Here is a 20,190-nt window from a genome sequence, read left to right on the forward strand (position 1 = left end):
CTACTTGGTCCTGTTCTCCAGCCCTACATCTTCAGTTACACAACATAAACCTAGTCATCCCCATCAGTAGGACCCAGATCTGTCACCTAGCTGGGTGAGCAGCCAGGCCCCAGTGCACCAGTGTGTGCCCAGAGGTTCACACTTAAATCAGAGGTGCCTGAGCCTCACCCTGAGATTCTGGTTGTGTTGATATAGGGCATGGCTTGGGGATCAGGATTTTGGGAACAGCCCAGATGATTCTGCATTACGGCAGGATTGAGCAGCTCTCTTCTAAACCTTCATCCACTGTACTGCCAGTGACAGGGAGGCCCCTGTTGTCTCAGGTTTGCTAAGCGGGTGGATATTTGTGCCCACCAGGACCTTCACTTGCTGTGGTCTATCCTGACAGACCTCTTCATGGAAGTCTCCGTCTTTGGCTTTCCCTCCACTTCTAATAAGAACAGGTTTAAGGCTTTGCACATAAACTGCAGGCTCCCCCGCTGCTAGGTTTGTCCACTTTCCAGCCTAGGACAGCATCTACATACCTCAGTACCCTCACTGGACCTGCCAATTCTTTCTCCCTTGGACAGCAGGGATCAGGATCCAGGAGATTCCTCCTTGCAGACCCCTGGGGCCCTTGGAAAGAGCCCAACCAGTCATTTTCCCAGGCTGGGCTGGACTTGAGGTGGCGGGTTGGGGGTAGTGGCCAGGCCTGAGGTTTGGCTGCTTTTTGCCTATTAAACAGATATGCAGATGAATGCCTTTAGACACCAATAATACAGAAGGTTTTAGTAACAAGACTTAAATCCTGAGAAAAACCTTCTCCCTGCACCTTGGAAAAATCTCAGAGTGGAAGTTCACCCAGCAGTTGCTCCTCTCCCCCTTTCTTTTGCCACCCACACCCCAAAAGCAACTTTCCCCATGACTCACACGTGGCAGCATGTGCACTTCTTTTATTATTAAATATAAAAGCAGCTTCCTATTTTTTAAATAGATATTTAAATGACCTTATATAAAATAATTCACTTCCAAGTATAAAAAAACTGCAGTCTCACAGTTTGTGAGCCAATGTTCCCTCCGGGCTTTCTCAGAGGAGGGAAGGGGTTCGTATGCAGTGGAGGTTCCAAAGAGTTTGGGGCTCCTCTGCTCTGATGTAGCCAGGCGCCCACAAAGAGCTTCTTGCAATGGGTTGGATTTGCTCTTCTGTTTTTAATAATATATGTTTAAGGTAGAGGGGTAGGAAAATGCCTTTTTTTTTCTGTGTTTTTTCCTTCTATTTTAAAATATGTATTTTCTTGCGTGGAAATAGTCTATAAGTAGAAGGCTAAGTAAGCCCCACAAGAAAGTCTCCAGTGTCCTTCCCCTCTGCTGTCTCAGGATGGGGTGGTGGGGCCTACAGACCACCTTCTCCCCCTTGCCTGAAAGATTACGGACCCAGTAGCCAGGGAGGGCAGGAAAGGGGGACACAGCAGCATAAAGAGACCAGGGGCAAGTGAGAGCCCTGTCACCTATGCCCAGGTCTCAGAACCACAGGCAAGGCCTGGCCCAGGAAACAGAGGGCAACAGAATAGAGTTGTAAGTAGACAACCCATTTCTTGATTGCTCTCTTGCTTGGCTAGAGATGGCAGGGTAGGGTGGGTGAGACCAGGAGGGTGTCACTGCCTACCTGGGTCAGGTCTGGAGAAAAAAGGCCAGAAGAGGGTGGGGCTGGAGCATGTAGCTCAGTCCCAGGAGCTCATGGCAGGACAACATTCTCAGCTCCAGGCTGGAGGCAACAGGGGAAGGAGGCTGGCTGCCGGTTAGAGTCTAGAAATCAACTTTAACCATAGGGGTTCTCACATATTCTCAAGACCCATTTTCATTCAGAGCTCTGCCTGTGTCCTTTCTGCCTCTGCCACCCCTTCCTTTCTCCCTTCCACTAGTCACTTCCCTCCTGGGAATGTCAAAGTGCAAGATGCAGAAACCTGGGCAAGAACACAGCCTAGAGACCAGCTCTGGCTGGTAGCCCAGGCAGTTCTCTCACAGCGCCACCCTGGGCAGTCAAAGGCCAAGGCAGGGGAAGGTCAGGGCTTAGGGGCTCCCTCAGCCAGCAGATGAGGCCAGCTCAGTGCAGGAAGCTGAGGAGAGGCCGAGGGGGTGGGAGAACATTCGGACGGATGGTCGCTCATGGGGATGGATGGGACAGGCTGTTCAGCAGGCAGGTTCAGTATTCACAGTGCAATGGCTTCCTTCATGAGGGGTGCCTCTGCTGGGCAAAAGAACTCTGGCAGGGGCTGTGGGTAGGAGGAGCGGAGAGCTTGATCCTCCTCTTGGCATCATGAGCCAGGTCAGACAGGTCCTGAGGCAGGGCTAGTCTCCCCTCCTTCCTGGCTATCAGCTGAGGGCACGTAGGCAAGTTGAGGGTGTAGACCCCTTTAAGCTGTCAACACAAGCAGCCAAAGGCCTCCTCTTCCCGTCTTCTGGGCTGCATGCCTTTATGCCTTTACGGGAAATCGGGCAGATGCTGTCCCGCCCTGCGAATCTCAGGCTTTCCTCTTGGGAAACAGGTCCCTGCCTGTCCATGCTGGATTCCTTGGCAGCAGTTGGGTCTTCTGCGCACAGGCTCTTCTGCTCCTTCTTGTGTGCCCTGGTCTCCCATGGGCCATACAGGCAGGCGGGTCCCTTGCCAGGTTCTGGCTTTGAGAGGAGGGTACAGCTCCTGAGGGAAAGGATCCTGAGCTAGCTCGCTGGCCTTCCTTGAGTGCAGGGAGCCTCCAGGGCCCACAATAAATATTGACAGTGTGGGGGGCATCCTCCAGCCCTCTCTCAGTTAGTTGAGAGTCTAAGGGTTAAGATGAAAAGACCCCCATCAAGGCTGCTTTCATCCAGTCTTGGTCTGCAGGAGCTCTGGTAGTGGCAGGCCACATTCCCAGGAAGATGGCAGGAGAGGGTGGTGATGGACAGTCCCAAAATGTCTCCTTCCATAAAGAGATAGTCCTATGTGCCCAGCTGTAGGGAACAGAAGAAAAGAAGGCTGGTCAGCAATTTGGGAGTGTGGGGAGGGTCGCTGAGGACATGGTTGGGGGAGGTGTGGCATTCCTGTGGGCTGTTGGCCGGCTTCAGGCAAGACTTCCTCTGGTCCTTTCCCTGGCCTTCCAGGCCACCCCAGACACCACAGAGAAACCAGGCAGCTTTGCCTGGCAGCAGTCCAAGCCTCTGGCCTGACTGGCCTCACCTCCTACCTCTCCTCCTGGGGGACCAGTGACCACAAAATGAGGGAGTGGGGCCGGAGGAAGTCTAGGTCACAAGGTAGAGGGGCTATTGCTCATGCAGATGGGAACTGGGAACATGTTCTTGAATTCTTTGCTGGACCCCTCTTCAAGCAAGGTGCTCCCACTCATCTTAGACCAATGAACTAAGGGTGATTTCTGTCAGTTCTAGCAAAGAATTTTTCATATTCACCTCCATACCATTCCTCAGAGGGGTCTGCACAGAAGATACTTGGGCAAAGGCAAATGAATAGAAAGAGTTTGGGCTTGAGGGACAGAGACTAGGGGCAATGCTATGAAGAGGGAGGGCTCAGCCTGTCAACCCTTAGCAGTCCTGCATCCTCCCAGATGGGGTGAGGGACTTGCCTCTTATCATTCATGGAAGCCAAGGCCCTGCCCTCTCCCCACCCCACCCCCATCTTGTCCCCTTGCCCAGCATCCTCAGAACGCTTTGTTCCACAGCAGAAATCCCCTGGATTCCATCCAACAGCTTGACTTTGGACCCTGTGTGGCGCCTCCCCCCTAATGTCCATACCCCCACTGGTCAAGTCTATGATGGGTAAGGAGGGAAGATGAGACCTACAGCCTCTGGCTCCCAGCCCATTCCCATGCTGGAGAGGAAACAAGGGGGAACTATAAACTGGACATGAGCCATGCTGGTACAGCCAGGCCACAAGCTCTGCCAGGGCCATTAGGGAAGAAGGCCTCAGAGGGCATGCCCTAGCCTGTGACCCAGCTCCCAGCTCCCTGGGGTTGAGGGCCCAAGTTTTCTGCAGCTCCCTCAATCTCCACTTCTGTGTGTTCCACTCATCTCCTCGGAGTACTGGTCAATCTGGACATAGACACTCGGTTCCCATAGGCTCCTGGAGCCTGCATGGGGACCAGTTTAGATCTGGACCCACTGAGCAGAATCTTGAAATCCCACAGTGAGAAACTTGAAATCTTGGGCAGGGTTGAGAGTTAGGAGTCAGGAAAAGAATGATTGGAGTATAGAGAGCTCAGGGCAGAGGGCAAGTCCGTACAGGTGGCAAGGAGGAGGAAAACTGATGGCCCTTGGTAAGGGTGACACAGCACTGAACCCCAAAGTCCCCAGAAACTTTGACTGTCTGATTCGGTTCTGAGGTCCTCTGGATCCTTCTCTCAGGTGTTCCAGTGAGCCAGCTAATTCATTGCACCCATCTCCATGCTCCATACTGCCAAGGGGGGGCCCAGGATTCTAGATATGGATTACTGTTTGCTTTTATCCAAATAAATTTCCTTGGTTCTGAGCATCTGTCAGATTTCCTCTGTCTGGAGAAGGGGGTCCAGATTCCTCATCCTACACACAGGACTGTTTGCTTACATGTGGCAAGGGGTATAACTGGAAATTTGAATGGGTCATACAACTAGTTTGACATCTAGTCAATCAGCAAATCAGCTGAGCATTTTGCCACCTAGTTAGCCAGTCAGTTCACCAATCAAGAACTAGTCAGTTAACAGTTACCAGCTAGTTGACCGAATAGTCAATCAGCCAAACAGCTGGCAAGATGAGTTGACTAGTTAATTGGTCAGCCAGATGGCTGGTCAGTTAGAAAAATCTGGCCAGGGTTAGTTGATGATTTAGACCTGGAACCAGTCAGGCAGCATTTACTGAATTTTTGACAAGGATGGAGGGGCCCTGTCTGTCCTAGAATCAAGGATAGAAAGTGAAGTGCAGAAAACGTAGAAGGTAGTTCCTGCCCTCTAGAGGCTTACAATCTTCTTAGTAGTGCAAAAATGTACATACATACATTAAATATGATTTTAAAATGCATAAAACAACATCCAAATGTGTGCAAATTGATATAGTATTAGCCATATACAAAAGAGCAGAAGGGGTAAGAGTTAAAAGAGCAACTGGAGGGATGTGGAGACTTCAGGAGGGAAAGCTTCCCGATAGGCTGCTGTGGGCTGGGTTCAGAGAGGAAGAATATAGGTCACATCTTCATTAACATTGTGGGCAAGGACAATAAATGACACTCATCAGTATGCAGGAGACACAACCAAGAGTTACGAAGTGACCAGATTAGGAGTTAAAACACTTTCAGTAGGCTCAGGGCATGAGCAGAAAGCAACAAGTAGTTTTAACAAAGGTGAACATAAACTACATTTTGGCCAAAAAGGTTAAGCTGTCCAAGTATGGAATGGCGAAGGTCTGCTGGACAGAGGCTCATGGGAAAGCAAACTGGGGTTTTTAATAGTCCACAAGCTCTACATATGACAATATATGATGCAGCTGTTAAAACTAACGTGATCTTAATCTGCACGAGTAGAAGAGTACTGTCCAGATCAAGGAAGGCAAGAGTCCCACTGTACTCTGAGCGGTCAGACAACATCTGGAGTACTGTGTCCAGGGCTGGGCGCCACATTTTCAGAGGGGCATACAAACGACTGTGTCCAGGATGGTGAGGGGTCTGAAAACCATATCATATAAGGAATGTTTGAGGGGCTTGGCCACACTTAACACAGGGGATTCTTAAAGGGGACATGAATGGCTGGCTTTAAATATCAGGCCTTGTTAGAAGATGAGATGATTAGTTGGGGACGGGGAGAAGGGAAGGCAGCTTTGCCGGCATAAGGGAGGAACTCCTATGTTGGGTGCAGGTGGAACAGACTGGCATGCAGGGAACTTGCCTGGAACTGGGAGTGTGTGACTGGAAGCTGGCTGACTCCCTGTTGGGGATGCAGAGTGGGTCCTTTTAGGATGGAACACTGGGCCAAATGACCTCTTAACAGCTCTGTCAAGGCTAAATCTCTATGGCACCATGATTCTAAAACAGGGAGGCAGCCATGACCTTGGCTGGGGAGCAGGACCAGATGAGGCACAGTCTGGCAAGAAGTGGATGCTGAGAAGTTCAGGGCTCAGCACCAAGCTGGGAGTGCTCTTGTTTGAAGGGGCTGGCGGCCATGCGGAGGCTAATGAAAATTCCCCAGGGTGGTAAAGACCTTGTAAAAGCCTCATTAGAGGAGGAGGAATGTGGTTGCTTTGGGATTGAATGTGTCAACAGCAAGAATAGACGCATAAAGCAGAAGTAGCGGTAACTAAGTATCTGTGGGGGAGGGGCACAGGAGTACAGGGGAGACCTGAGGCCTGGAAAGGAGGGGCCTTGCTAGAATGAATGAAATGGGAGTGGGGTAGAGGAGAGGAAGTTAAATGTGTGGGAGTTGGTGGCTTCTGCAGTAGGGGAGGGTTACTGGATATAGTTCTTTTTAAGGGATAGAGGGTATCAAAATCAGAGCCTTACCTTGGTATCCTTTCTATACTGGCAATTCCACCCCTCTGTCCTCATCCTGGGTCAAGGGGCTGCAGGCAGAAAACAGGGCTGACATAAGACTTTGTGAGGAGCATAGGACTGAGAGAACCTCTATCTTATCCCAAACCCTGCACCTGGGTTCCATCAACTGCCCATATCTCTGATGATCAGGAGAAAACCCAGCAGCCGTGGGAAGGAGAGAGACCCTTCTTTCTTGGTACCCACCCTGCTCTGCAGCTCTGGTTTATTAGGGCAAGGGAGAGAAGCCCCTCCTCCAATCTAGAGGGAAAACAGCCCCTCCCACATTCCCTCTCCAACTTCTCACCTGCCCTCTGGTCGCCCCACATAGGAATTCAATGTCAGAGGCTCTCGATGGATCTGGTAACAAGAAAGAGTTGTCTCACAGAGGTGCTGGCATTCCCCCAAGCATTACTGAGAGAGAATTCCTTTAGCTACCCCAAAGCATACACAGTTAAGGAAGACTCCAGGGCCTCTTGAGGATGGGTGCTCCTTCTCCTGTCCCCTCTAAGGCAGAATACCACCTATGGGTCCTCAGGCTCCCAGAACAGCCTTCCCCTCCTCCCCCTTCCCTCTTCCACCTGGTTACTCAAGAATTCTCTTTTCTGTATATTTCTTTTCTCATTCCCTCTCAAGGATATTGAGGCTGGAGACCTCTTGATTTTGTTATTTATTTGTTTGCTTGTTTATTTTTGAGACAGGATCTCTGGCTGATCTAGAACTTGCTATGTAGATCAGGCTGGCCTTAAACTCATAGAGATGTGCCTGCCTCTGCCTCTGGATTATTGGGGTTAAAGGCACATGTCATCACCACACCTGGTACCCCCTGATTCTTGAAGCAACACTCCATCACCACCTTCTACCCTTTGGGTTGTCATCCCCACCTCCCAGCAACTGCAGAGCCTGTTGGAACCTGACTGTCCTCTGACCTGCCGTATAGGATGTCCCCCTCTCCTGGGGTTCTCCTTACCCTCCGCTTCCACCTGTAGAACAGGAGGCCCCCAACAGTCAGCAAGACCAGGATGATGCCTGGCACCAACAGGTGGAAGACAAACTTGTTGGGGTTAAGGTCGTTCTTTTGCTTCATCTCAATGCCTGTGTCAGTCAAAGGGATGGAGTTAAAATGGGCCTCAGGCCTGGATGCCCCCTCACTTGCTGGTCCTCCTTCCAGCTCTGTGGGGCTCCTTCGATCCCTGGTACTTCTCTTGCCCTCAAGCTCCCTGAGGGGCAGCACAATGCCCCAAGAGTGGCTTCTGTGAAGCAGTGACTGAGCAAAGGGGGTGGCTGGGTTTCTGAGGCCCTGTGGACCCAGTGTCGAAATGTGGGGAGAGCCTGGCTCCTGGTGGTCTCCAGGCAGCGCAGATGAACCATCTGTCTTCCCAGGAGTGTGATTCTGTGTCTGGCCAGTGGGTCTCGTAGCGTTCACCTCTGGCAATGGGGTGTCTGTTTCTGCTGGCTGCTGGTCCTCTGTTGATTTATGGAGTGGAGAAGATGCTGAGAGGTCTCTGGATCTGTCCATCTCTGCCTGGATGCTGTCCTCTACAGGATTGGAGGGGGAAAGCTTTGCTTCCTGGGTCAAAAAACCCTCACTAGCCTCTCCAGAAGCTTCTTCTAGGACCCAGTTAGTGCCCAGTGAAGATTTAAGGATGGCTTCCACAGCAGGGATAGGGGCCTCCACAGAAGGATGAGGCTCTGAACCCTCAGTGAGTCTGTCCTCATGGTTTGGGGTCTCTGGTGACTCAAGGCTCTGGCAGGTACTTCTGGGTAGTCGCTGCTTGGAACTACCTGGGTCCTCTGTGCGAAGGGGCTGCTCACTGGGCAAGAGGGAGTTGCCCTCTGTCCTCTGAGAATCATCCCAAGCCAAGCCAGCCAGAGGGGCCATGGAGGGGGCAGGGGACTGGTGAGGGGAGGTAGAGGCCAGGTCACTGCTAGGGGTGGCTTTAGGGTACAGGCAGTTGCAATCAGGCTTGGTCACCACATCTGAAAGAACCACAGAGAAGGGGAGAGAGAAAGATGGGGAGGAGATAGAGTCACCAGCCTCTAGCACAGCTCCCCCAGAGAGGTAAGAGGGGGTAAGGACCTGGGGCATGGGAAGGGGACCCTCTTCTTCTAACCCAGCCCTGGGGCTGGGGAGAGGGCAGGGCAGCAATACATGATCATGACACAGAACTCAGGCAGCAGGTAGCAATATTGGACAAGGAGGTAGCAGAGTATCATGGACAAGGAACCAAGAGCAAGGTACAGACAAACAGGAAGACTTGAAGAAGACCACAGGACAGTGAACTGGGGCTCTAGCTGACTGGATACCAAGCCAGGGGTAAGCAAGCAGTCAGGCTAGGGGACTGAGCAATAGCTCCTGGATTAACACAAGACACTCGGAAGCCCCCAAGACACTGGTTTCATGCACAGCCAGGAGCCAGACCACCACAGCCACAGCCACAGCAGGAGAAGGCTGGCTCTGGGAAGCAGCCAAAGTTTGGGACTTTGGGATTGAAGCACTAACGCTGGACTTGAGTATTGTCCTGTTGCAGGCCTCATCCCCTGCTTTGGACACGCGTGGCACAGGACGCAGAGATGAGGACACGCAGGGTGCACAGGTAGGGAGAGTTTGAATGATGTTCAGACTTCAAATTCAGCCTTGTCCCTTGAGGGGACATCCAAGGCATCCTGGGGACTTCTGGAGCCAGGGTATCATGGTGTTTTGCAGCAGGGCTCCTGGAACAAGGACCCTGACTGCCAGATGAAGCACCTGCTCTTTCCATGGAATCCCCATTTATTCAGCCAGTCTGCAGAGCCAAGGGGAGAAGCCACCATGCCTACATGGCTTTCTGAGAAAGGTCTCCTTTCCCTCTCACTACCATAACAGCCACCAGCATGAGCCTTCTTGACGCTGCCACATCAAGTAAGGCAGTGAGACAGTACATGCAGGCATAAGTCAGTGTACATGCACACACATGTCAGCAAAGACATGTGCCCAGGTCCCTGCGGTACATGAAGCCACATGAGTACATAAAACACACAGAAACAGACTCTGCAGCCGGGCTGCCTCTGGGATCCCCCTCTCCCCTTATTTCACCCCACACACACCCTCCCTGTAGCTGGCCCTCCTGTGCTTACCTGGACTGGAGCACTTATCAAAGCTTTTTTTGCAGTTCTTGCTAAATATATTCCAGTCTGTTTCAAGGAGATTCTTTGTTTTATTAAAGACATCCTTGATTTTCTCCAGTAACTGAAGCGGAGTTTCATGGAAAGTTCGGACACAGCTCTGAAAGAAGAGCAGAGACCCCTTCAGTGAGCTTGAACATGGGCCTCCTCTCACTATTACTTCTGTTAAATTCTCTTGGGCTTTCTCACATGGATTTTCTTTTCCACTTTTGCTTCCTACCTCTCATCTCCTCTGCTTTGGAATATCTGTCCTGAGGTTGAGAAATATGTCATTCACTCATAGATCCATCTAACACATATTTAAATGCCAAGTGTATGGTAATTTACCTGGGCATCATGCAAGGGACAAAAGAGAAGTGGTTTTCCTGGCCAAGCTGGGCACTGAGTCCAGCAGATGCTAGCACTAAACACATTGTTACAAGAGAGTGTCCTGAGCCATCTGAATGTGTATAACTAAAGAGAGCTAAACGAGGCCCCAGGGGGAAGATTGCCAAAAGTTAAAAGATGAGCAAGGGAAGAGAAGGAGATGGGGTTAGGGATGATAGAAGATGCAGGGGTCCTGATGCAGGAAAGCATGGAATGTCAAATGATTGAGAGGAGGCTGGAGTGGTTTTGGTGCTGTCATCTAGGAGGAAATTGGCAAGAGATGCAGCTGCAGAGAGTTCTGCCAAGGCCAGGGACTTGTTGACCCTGCCAGGAACTTGTAATTTTTATCCACAGAGCCAATAGGAAACTGAAAAACTGCTCAGGAGGTGGAGCGTGGTGTAAGACCTGAATTTTAGAAAAATCATCTTGGTATGGTATAGAGAACAGATCTGAGGAGGCCAGAGGAAATGAGGCTCCTTGGCTGGGGCCATGTTCTGGAGAAAGTGCCAAGGATGCCCTGCTCTGCCTGCTGAGTGGGCCCAGCTGCTCACACCCACTGCAGTTCTGAGAAGCCACACCCTCCTGGGATCATCCCACCTTACCAGCTGCTCCTTCAGGCTCTGTGCCAGACTGTGCCTTCTAAATACTGCCGTGCCTCAGGGTTCTGCACTGGGCTTACCTCCTCTTCCACAGCAAGTTGTGCTATGTGCAGTTACAGTGTTGTCTACAGCTTATTTCCAGAATGACAACTTTTCCCTTAAACTTTCTGAGCTATTCAGCGAAGAACACTACGTTTTCCAAGGCTACTATAAAGCCCTTGATTCCATCACTGTATCTCCCCAGCATGCCCATAGCAGGCTTATAACAAACAGTTACTAGACAAATGAATGAAAAGACCTGGGCTCAGCTTCATCACTCAGCGGCTAGGAACTTCTTTGCTTGGATTCATCTTCTTGTCTGTGATGTCAGGATGACAATACCCAAGCCTCTCCGAGGAGCTGTTAAGGCAGGCCAGCTGGCTCTTTCTGGCATGTGTCTTTATAAAGCTCTTTGCCTCAAACCTGACCTTATGTGTTGTAAAAGAAACCAGGCATCTTCACCTAGAACCCTGACACCCAAGGTTTCTCACAATGGAGGTGCCTGCTGGGTCGGGAGCTCAGAATCCTTTTTTGAGTGGCGAGACTGGACCTTAGCTCCTTGAGCTTACATTTTGCCTCCTCCCTCAGCATGCACTGCGCGAATAGTCACTGAGCCAAGGGAGTCTGAAGACCTTCTAGCTCAACCAATGGTGAGGCAGCTTCAAAGATGTAGTTTCCCAGGCCCATGGGCCCAAGGAAGTGGAGTCTCTAAGGGTGTATGCTGGGACTCTGCCTTGTAAACACGCTCTCCAGGTGATCTGCTGGCACTCTAATGTTGGGGAAGCATAGGTTTAATGCTGTAGGAAAGAGCCATCCCTTCCTCAACCCAACAGCCAGTCCAGATAATCTGGTTTTTAGTTCCCTTTGGGGGCAAATTCTTCCACCAGGTGGTCTCTGTTTCCTCTCTCTTTTCTCCCTGATCTTCTTCCAACAGCAGTTTCCATGTTGTCACAACTGGTGGACCAGTGGACGCTCAGCTCGTTTGATAAAGTGCTGGCTCCTTCCATCTGGAAGCCCTGAGGTGCTGCCCTCCTGTTTTCCTCCTACTTGAGGCTACACTTCATTTGGGGTCCTGTTCTGTGGCCCCACAAACAGCTTCTGTGTATTCAGCAATCACAATCCTGACCGCCTCCTGCAGCTGTCTGATGCGCCCCATACTAAACCGAGCCACGCAGCCTGTGGTCATCCTTATTTTGACATCAGTGAAATCTCCAGGGGCTCAAGATGAATGCATCCTGACTAACTCTTTCCCTTCTATCCCCAGGAAGCACCAAGCCCTATCTGCCTGGGAGGAAGCACATCTACTCACCTTCAATTTTCCTGCACCACCCTGGTTCAAGCCACCACCAACACTAGCCTGGTTGAGCTTCCCGCTGGTCTCCAGATCTCCATTTTTGTTCTCTGTAGCCTACTCTCCAGACCATCACCAGAACAGTCTCACATCATAAGTGACATTGTGTCATTCACTAGTTTATGGTGGCTTCTTTCAGATTTAAGACAAAAAAGTCCACTGTCTTTGACACCCGACTTCCCTCCCTCCCCTCTGTATCCCCTGCCTGAGCCCTACTGAGTCCTTTGGGTCCCTGAACGCAAACCTTTCTGGTCACTCTTGGGCTTCAGTATAGCACTCCTTGCTCGGGACTGTTTCTCCATCTGTGCCCTTACTACTCTTACTTGTGCTGGAGCTCCAGTTAAAGCTGTCTACTCTCTCTTTCTCTCTGCATCCTCAGTAAGTTAGCATTCCCTGTTGCACTCCGCATCCTCTCAGCCATCAGAGGCCTCCGCTCCCCTGCTCTACTCCTCTCCAGGGCTGCTGTTACTCTCATCCATTCACATACGTGTATCTTAGCTGTCTCCGCACCCATTCCCTCCCCTCTGTCTTCATGATTGTGGGGGATCTTAGCCTTCTTTGATCATGGCTATTTCCTGTAGTCCAGAACAGCACTTTAGACACAATGGTCACTCAGTAAGTGACCATTTTGCTACATGGATGAACAGTCCTTCTGGTTATATTCACAGATGCCATCGTTGAAGAGCTGCCTGCCTCACTTGACCCTAAGCTCTGTAAGGGTGGGGACTGGGGATTTCCTGCTCCACGGATATCATCAAGGTCCAGCACTGTGCCTCCTATCCAGTGACTACTTGGTGAAGGTGGATGGAGCAAAGAAATGGATGGGTGAGTGAGGCTCAGGCAAGGCAAGCATATGGGGCAGGGAGAGACCGCCACAGCCTCCCTCAGCTCCTTCCCAGGTGCTCTAGCCCCTGAACCACCCTACCTTGTTATCCTCTCCATAATCCGTGGTGAAGCAGTTCCTCAGTCTCAGAGAGAGTTCCTGGAGCCTCTCGGTGGCATTGGCATTGGGAGTGTTGTCTTTAAAGCGCATGTTCTCCTCAATTATGTCTTCCACCAGAAAAAATGCCTTCTTAAGGTAGCAAACGGTATCATTCTGGAGTACAGGAGACAGGACTTAGGACCTGGCTCAGGTGGCCTGGGAATCCAGGCTTCCTATGGGAGGACCGCCACCCTAGGCACATGGAGGGCTGCAGCCCGCCATCTTGTGCCTATCAGGGGGGCGCACACCACCCTGGTGCTGAGCATGCTCCCCGTGGCTTGTCTTTTATTCTTTTTCTTTGAATCAACCATAACTAAGAATTGAGCTAGAGTGAAGGGTAGGTGGAATCTGATTAGAGAGCTTTGGATTTCCAAAATGAGACTTTTTTCAGGATGGACACACACAGGAAGGCTGAGTTTCAGCTTCTGTCCCTCAACTTTTCCTGTCTTCTCCTTTCATCTTACTTTCACGGAAGTCCTCCGCCATAGAGCCCCTTCAGACCCTCCAGAATAGAGAGATACTGGGGACTACCTTTTTCCTCCAAGGATACAGTATTTGGTTCTCTAGTGCCCACCAGTAAATATGTGTCATGGTTCAAGTGAAGGAGTAAGAGAATGGACGAGTGAAATCCTGGGGCTATGCAGGCCATGGCATTGTCACAGAGGTGCATGGGTCTAGCGCGTGAGAGCTCAGAGATGGAAGCAATTCTGGACAGACTGGTTGTTCTTCTTGAGGCACACAGATCTCCAGAAAGGTGTGGCTCAGGGGACAGTGGGAGACATGGAAAGGTAAGACAGACACCACAAAGAACTGGTGCAAACGCTGGGAAGTAGAAGGAAGCAGAGAAGGGAAATGAGAATATGGTGGGGTAGGTACTGGAGACTTGGAACTAGACTGTCTATGTTTTCTCTTGGAGCCATGGGGTGGGGTTCCTGACAGACAAGGAGAAAATGAAGGCTTTGGGGTTTCAGAGAGCTCCCCCTAGTGGTAAGATGAAGAGTGCCCTAGAATCAGGGAAGTTGGTTAGGAAGCCTCCAAAGGATGGATGGCAAGGATGGAGAGACTGTATCCTAAGGTGCAGAGAGGCACTAGATGACTGATTGGTTAGGTGTGGGGTAGAAAGCCAGGTTAGACTGCCTTCCTCACTCTGGATAGTGGATGAAGGATCTTCCTTTAAAAAAAAAAAAACAAACAAGCAAACATGCTATAACATTCCTGGGTTCAAATTAGGCCTCTATCACTTAACTAGCTATGCTCCTAAATCTCTGTGTGGGTGATAAATATTTGTGGACCTGTTAGGGTTAGCTAGAGAATGTGCCTAACATTTAGCGAGCGCCTAATAGATGCCAGGTCAAAGGGAGGAAACAGCAAAGGACTTAACTCTGGACCCTGCCCACTGGTAGTTGACACCTGAGTGCCCAGGACGCCTCACATTCTCATCCCGTCCTGCTCTAGGCTTTCTGCTGCATTCATGCTGTTTCATGCGACCACCCTGGGGGCAAAGGGTGAGCACTCACTAAACAGCTGGGCCCTGCAACACTTGCTACTCACCTCGAACTGTTCCTGGTCTACAAAGTCAAAGGTAATCTGGCATGAGGTTTCCATTTGGCTGTCGATCTGTGAGACAGAATAGATCAGTGATTACATGGAACCTATAAGTCAACTTAGCTTCAGAATGGGACCCTGATTTTTGGGTGAATGAGGTTTTAATTTCATCTACTTCCCTAAAACAATGCTGGAATGACAGAGCCACAGCTAGGAGGAAAGCTGTAGCTTCCAAATGTCCAGGGGGATTAAAACAAAAAAAAAAAAAAACAAAATGAACAAAAGCCCTTATGCTTTTATCTATAAAATAACATCCAGTCTGTTATAAGGAGGAATTATCTTTAGGAAAACATAAGATGTAATCTTTCTGGGAGGCAGTTAGCACCCTATCATGAAAAGAATTCAAGCAGAGGGTAGCCAAGCTCTGGGGAGTCTGGGTCTCTAGCCCCAGCCTTTCTGTGGAGCAAGTTCTTAACCTGGGAGAACACCATGCCACTCATGTACCTTGGCTTGCTATGGAAGCTGCATTAAAAAAAAAAGTGGTGTTGAGGAGGGAGTTTGGAAGGCTCAGCTCCAGGACCCAAATTCAGAGCTCTGAGTTGGCCTTACCCATTGGTGCCCCATCCTGTTGATGAATTCTTTACTGAGAGGGACATAAGCCATGGCAGCAACTGGACCCTGACTGGGGATGGCATTTAGAATTGTTGATGATTCTGTTGACCCTATTAGAGATAGATCTGAGTCCCTTCATGGCCCAGATGAACAGAGCACCCCAACCTCAGGGTAAGGGTCAGGGAAGTGAAGGTAGAAGGCTGGGAGTTTGGCTGGGGCCTCCCATCTAAATTTGGGTGGGGCCCTAGTGCCAGGCTGTCAGAGGATCTGGCTATCCAGGAGCTGGATAAACCATCTGGACCCAGCAGGCAGACCGGGCTGGCTTCCCAAAGGAGGCATTCTCTGAGTCAGAGCAGGGTCACGAAGTCTTTTAGAATCCATAGTGGACACTCCTGGGCTACCATTAACTCAGGCAACCAATTAGAAGCCCGCCCTACCCATTACCTATAGGGAACCCAGACAAGGCTTCAGAGTCAAGGGGGAAACCTAAGGTCCCCCCACCACGCTTGAGAAGATCAGTGAGAAAAGTATCAGGACAGCCATGATCCAGGCAGCTCTGTTTCCTGCAAGCCCTCTTTCTGACTGTGCCTTTGGGCTGCTACCTCAGTTTCCTCAGTGAGGAGGAGGGGTGGCCTCATACTCACCAGTTGCTGCAGGACCTGCAGGTGCCCATTCCCAATCATGTGGCTACAGTGTTCCGACACCTCCTTGGCAATGCTCCTGCCGACCAGGAGACAGACCAGCAGCAGCCTGGGGCCCAGCCATGTCTATGACAGAAGAGAATCATGTCTCTCCAGTGCTTCCTCTCCCCAGCTATCCCCATGGCCCACTAAGGACAGAAAACAAAGCCCTATTCCCATAAAGCCTCACACCCCAGGATGTAGCACTCTCCAAATTAGATTTCTCATCAGTCAGGGTGCCACCTTGCTCTTCCCTTGATAATAAACCAAATGCCATCTTCTCCGAGAAGTCTTTCCAGGTTAACCCAGGCCAACCCAACAACACAGAGCTTTGTGGGGTGTAGAGACAGGGTTTGTCTGTGTAACCTTGGCTGTCCAGGTAACTGACTCAAGCTAGTTGTCTCTCAGACTACCAGCTCATGGTGTATATGGTGTGGAGGACAGGACCTGGGCATGGAGACGTACAAGTCGGTAGACCAGGCTGGCCTCGAACTCACAGAGATCCCCCTGCCTCTGCATCCCAAGTGCTGGGATGAAGGCATATGCCACCATCCAGCTCACAGAACTTAAAAAAAGTTAAAAAGACTTATTTAGTCCTGTTCTGTGTTTATGAATATTTTACCCGCATGCATGTATGCCTACCTTATGCATGCTTCTTGGAATTCCCTGGACCTGAAGGTATAGAAGATTGTGAGCCAGAACCATGTATGTGCTGGGAGTTAACTTGGGTCCACTGAAAGATCAACAAGTATTCTTAGATGCTGAGCCATCTCTCTAGCCCACAGAGAACTTCTAATGATAATATTAGGGTTGTGCCAATCTGTGTAAGCTCTCGTGGACGGGAAACTCCTCAAGGGTAGAGTTTCCTGTCCTTTCAACTTTAACGCTGAGGCAAATCCTTTGTAAGCTGGGTTCAAGTTTGTGGTCAGACAGCAGCTTTCAGACTACAAGCATCCTGCCTTTCTTCCTACCTGGTTCCACAGGTCTGGCCCTACACGGGGGGGGGGGGGGGGGGGGCGGGGACTCCGGGACCAAATTCCATTTCACTGGGAACTCAACCCAAGTGGGAGACCTCCTGGAGCTTTGGACTTGCATTTCGAGAAGAGTCCAACTGACTAATCAAAGACAATGGTGTGTTTCACAGCTGACATCTGCCTATCTGAGACCCATCAGACAGTTCATCTAGTCAGCAGACTCTTGACACAGCAAGGAAATTCTCCCCTTTTTATCAATACCCACCTGGCCCAGCAGCTGCTCATTCCTAGAGAAATGGGTCTGGCTCCTGATACCTGACTTGGTCCTTACTTTCTCCTTTCTTCCTCCTCCCCAAGATCCTTTCATGACTACGGCTCAATAGGGCATCCCAGGAGATTCCAGCCTGAGGCAGAGGGGCTTTTGGGCTTCCTTTCCCTGGTCTGAGACTGCCTCCTAGGAGCTCCTGAGCATCCTGGCAGCTGATGTCCCTGAATTCAGGGAAATGCTGGCAGGGTGGAGTGATGGCTGGCACCCTCCTAGATCTGGGCTCTGCCCCAATAGTCCAGATGATGAGACAAATGCTGCAAATAGGAGCACATTGAAAAAAAAACCCTGGGAGGCTGTGAAACGGTCCATAACAACAATATTTACATCTAAAAGTCTGCAGCCTTACCAGTGTGTACGGGGTGGGGGGGGGGAGCATTGGCTGAGTACTGATGAGGGAAGAGGGACTTCAGTGAGGTTTTAAAGGGTGGCAGACAGAGGTGGGGCTCAAGAGAAGAGGCACAGGGTTGCCCAATGCCATTAAGCACAGGGTCTGTTAGGGTCCTGGCCTGTCCTCAGAGGCAGAGTGTAGAAGAAGGTTCAGACAGCCATGGGGTGATGCTGTGCTGGGCACTGTTGGGCAATCGAAAGTTAGCTCTGAGTGGCATCCCAGATCTTCAGAACTTCACACTTAGGACCGGGTAAAGGAAATGACTGTACAGAAGGTAACTGACCCAAGCTAGTTGCCACTCAGCCTACCAGCTCATGGTGTATGTGGTGTGAAGGACAGGACCTGGGCATGGAGATGTTTAAGAAAACCTCATTCCTGGCACTTCAGGTCATTGGTGTTTGAAGATAGCAAGGTGAAGATATTACCCCGGGGATGCCTGGGTTTTGGTGACGTTTCAAGAATGCACAGGAGTGACGCACAGCTACCATTTGAGAAGCTAACTTCAAAGATGACCAAAGGGGGCCCCATCCTAGATCTGCAACTGCTGTGCTACCATAGGCAAGGTTACAGATGGGCACCCAGGGGTTAATACTCTAGCTTACATCTGGCTGGACAGGCTCTTCCTGGCTTGCTTCTTCCTCCCACCCACTGCTTCAGCCTCTGACTATGGGAGCAGCCCTGGAAAGAAACTGCTGCAGTCTCAGAATGCTTCAAGACATCACACTCGTTCATTTCCCAATCAGTAAGGTCCCGGAGAAACCTGGCAAAAAAGGCCCCTCTGACTGATCTGGTCTAAGTGGCCTTCTTTCCCCTTGTTTCCACTTGGTGGCCCTTCTTTTTGCTTGTTGTTTCTGTTCCTTCTCTCCTCCTCCTCCTCACCCCATCTCCTACCTCTCAGCTGGGTCCTCTCTCCTAGTGGATCTCCTCTTCTCTCTCAAACACCTGCAACTCTCTCCTGCCCTCGAGGCTTTTCCTCTCATTCTCTTCAGAAGCGAGCCCACTTGCTGTCCACTGAAAGTGCCACCCTGCACTCCCTAGGAGCCAGAGCATCATCTGTTGCCACTTTGGGGCGGAATTTCTAGCAGCCCACCAGCAGCTCTGCAGCTGGGAACTCTCATCCCACTCTCCTCAGTCAGCAGCTGAGCCCAGAATAGCCCCATCCCATTGAACCAAATTCTCCAAGTAAAGAAGGTTTAGGGTTAGCTTCAGGCCATCCCTGGAGTCCCATTTTCCTCAAAAAGCCACCTAAGTTCCTAACAGCTCCTGCCCATAGGCTGGAGCAAGTAGCAGCATGCCCATCTCTTTTCTTCGGACAACAGGTTGCTCAACATAGGTCCTGACATTCTAAAGCTGAGTGGCCCTAAATTTTCCCTACCCAGAAGGCCCACTCCCAACTAGGGCCTAGAAACATGTGCAACAGTCAAAGGAAGATGCCGACTGGGGATGATGCCACACACGGGTCTGTCACTCGGTACCTGGAGACCGGTTGATCATCCTGGCAGATCCTGGGCCTGTGCCGATTGCTGCGAACCTCTCTCTCCTGCCTGTGGGTGGCTCAATTTTCTCCTCCGTTCAATGGGGTGAACAGCCTTTCCTTTACCCCTCAAAACGCTGTAGCCCCAGGAGCAGCTGCTGAACTACAGCGGGCCTCAGCCCTAGCGCAGAAGCGGTTAGGAAGCCGGAGCCCAGGGCCGAGATGCCTGAGCTGAGGGGGCTGTACGCTCGTGGGGCCGCACCGCGCCGCCTGCTGCTGCAGAGCTCCCTCCCTAGCCCTGCCCGGGCCCCGCGCCGTGGTTGCAGCTTACCGATGAAGGGCAGCGCCCCGCGGCGCCCCACGCGGTCATACGGGCAGATGGGTTCCGGCCCGGCGTCTTGGCCGCCCTAGTTCGCTCACTCCGTCGCTTGCTGCCGGCTAGAGAGCCTGCGCCCCGGCCGAGGGCCACGCCGCTGTCCCGGGATGCAGAAATCGGCAGCGACACGGAGAGCACCGAGGCAAACTTTCACTTTCCTCTGGCCGAGCTTCGCTGGCCAGCCCTCGGCACAGCCTTTTAAGCGGGAGGACTGACGGGGCATGTGGTTTATGGGAAATCACCCTGGCCCTCTGCCAGACACACACACACACAAACACACACAATCACACACGCTCACACTCACAGGCACTGACACATACACCCCGGAGGCCCACTGGGCTGCCGCCTCCCTTCCCCCAAGCGTGCCGCCTGGTCGTCCCCGCTAGCTAGCTCTCTTCCCAGTCTCTGTGGCTGTGCTAGCTCCGCAGCCTTCAGCAAAGTAACCAGGGCTCCACCGCCCTCGCCCTCCCCCTCCCTTCTCTGGATAAGACACAGCCTTTCCTTCTGTGCTCACCACTCTTGTCAATCTCATGTGATTGCCTTCTTTCTAATGTTGGCCCCTAGGGACTTTCCCTCCAGACCCGAAAATCCTCAAATCTGAGCAGGAAATGGACAGGGTGCATTGAGAAGGACCTGAACGGGCATGGACCAACCAAAGCCGGGGCCTCTCTGCTGCAGTTTGATTCAACACCTTCAAGGCAGCAGGTTGGCAGGTTGGCTTGCTCCTCCCTATGCACCCTTCAAGAAATCTGCTAAACCTCCTGCTCCCTGGTTGTGGGGAGAAGTGGGAAGCA

The 20,190-nt window shown here is 51.3% G+C and overlaps 1 protein-coding gene across 3 annotated transcripts; it reads right to left on the minus strand.

The window, feature by feature from the left end:
• Positions 1-917: 917 nt before the first annotated feature.
• Positions 918-19,798, minus strand: LOC121438069 (macrophage colony-stimulating factor 1-like). 3 transcript variants are annotated; one of them, XM_041638289.1, is made up of 9 exons: positions 19,352-19,798; positions 15,821-15,943; positions 14,571-14,636; positions 12,963-13,133; positions 9,635-9,782; positions 7,488-7,612; positions 6,825-6,877; positions 6,491-6,549; positions 918-2,967 (listed from the first exon to the last, which is right to left on the minus strand). In XM_041638289.1, exons 1-8 carry the CDS (start codon positions 19,388-19,390, stop codon positions 6,504-6,506), a joined length of 771 nt encoding a protein of 256 aa, XP_041494223.1. In that variant the 5' UTR covers positions 19,391-19,798; the 3' UTR covers positions 918-2,967; positions 6,491-6,503. The 3 variants fall into 3 exon arrangements, with proteins under 3 accessions (XP_041494223.1, XP_041494221.1, XP_041494222.1); XM_041638287.1 differs by having other exon boundaries at positions 7,488-8,497; XM_041638288.1 differs by lacking the exon at positions 918-2,967 and adding an exon at positions 5,090-5,659 and having other exon boundaries at positions 7,488-8,497.
• Positions 19,799-20,190: the final 392 nt, after the last annotated feature.

This window comes from Microtus oregoni, unplaced genomic scaffold (genome assembly GCF_018167655.1).
Source record: "Microtus oregoni isolate MIOR12 unplaced genomic scaffold, Mior012 000054F_ref0000373, whole genome shotgun sequence".
In the NCBI taxonomy this organism is placed as follows: domain Eukaryota; kingdom Metazoa; phylum Chordata; class Mammalia; order Rodentia; family Cricetidae; genus Microtus; species Microtus oregoni.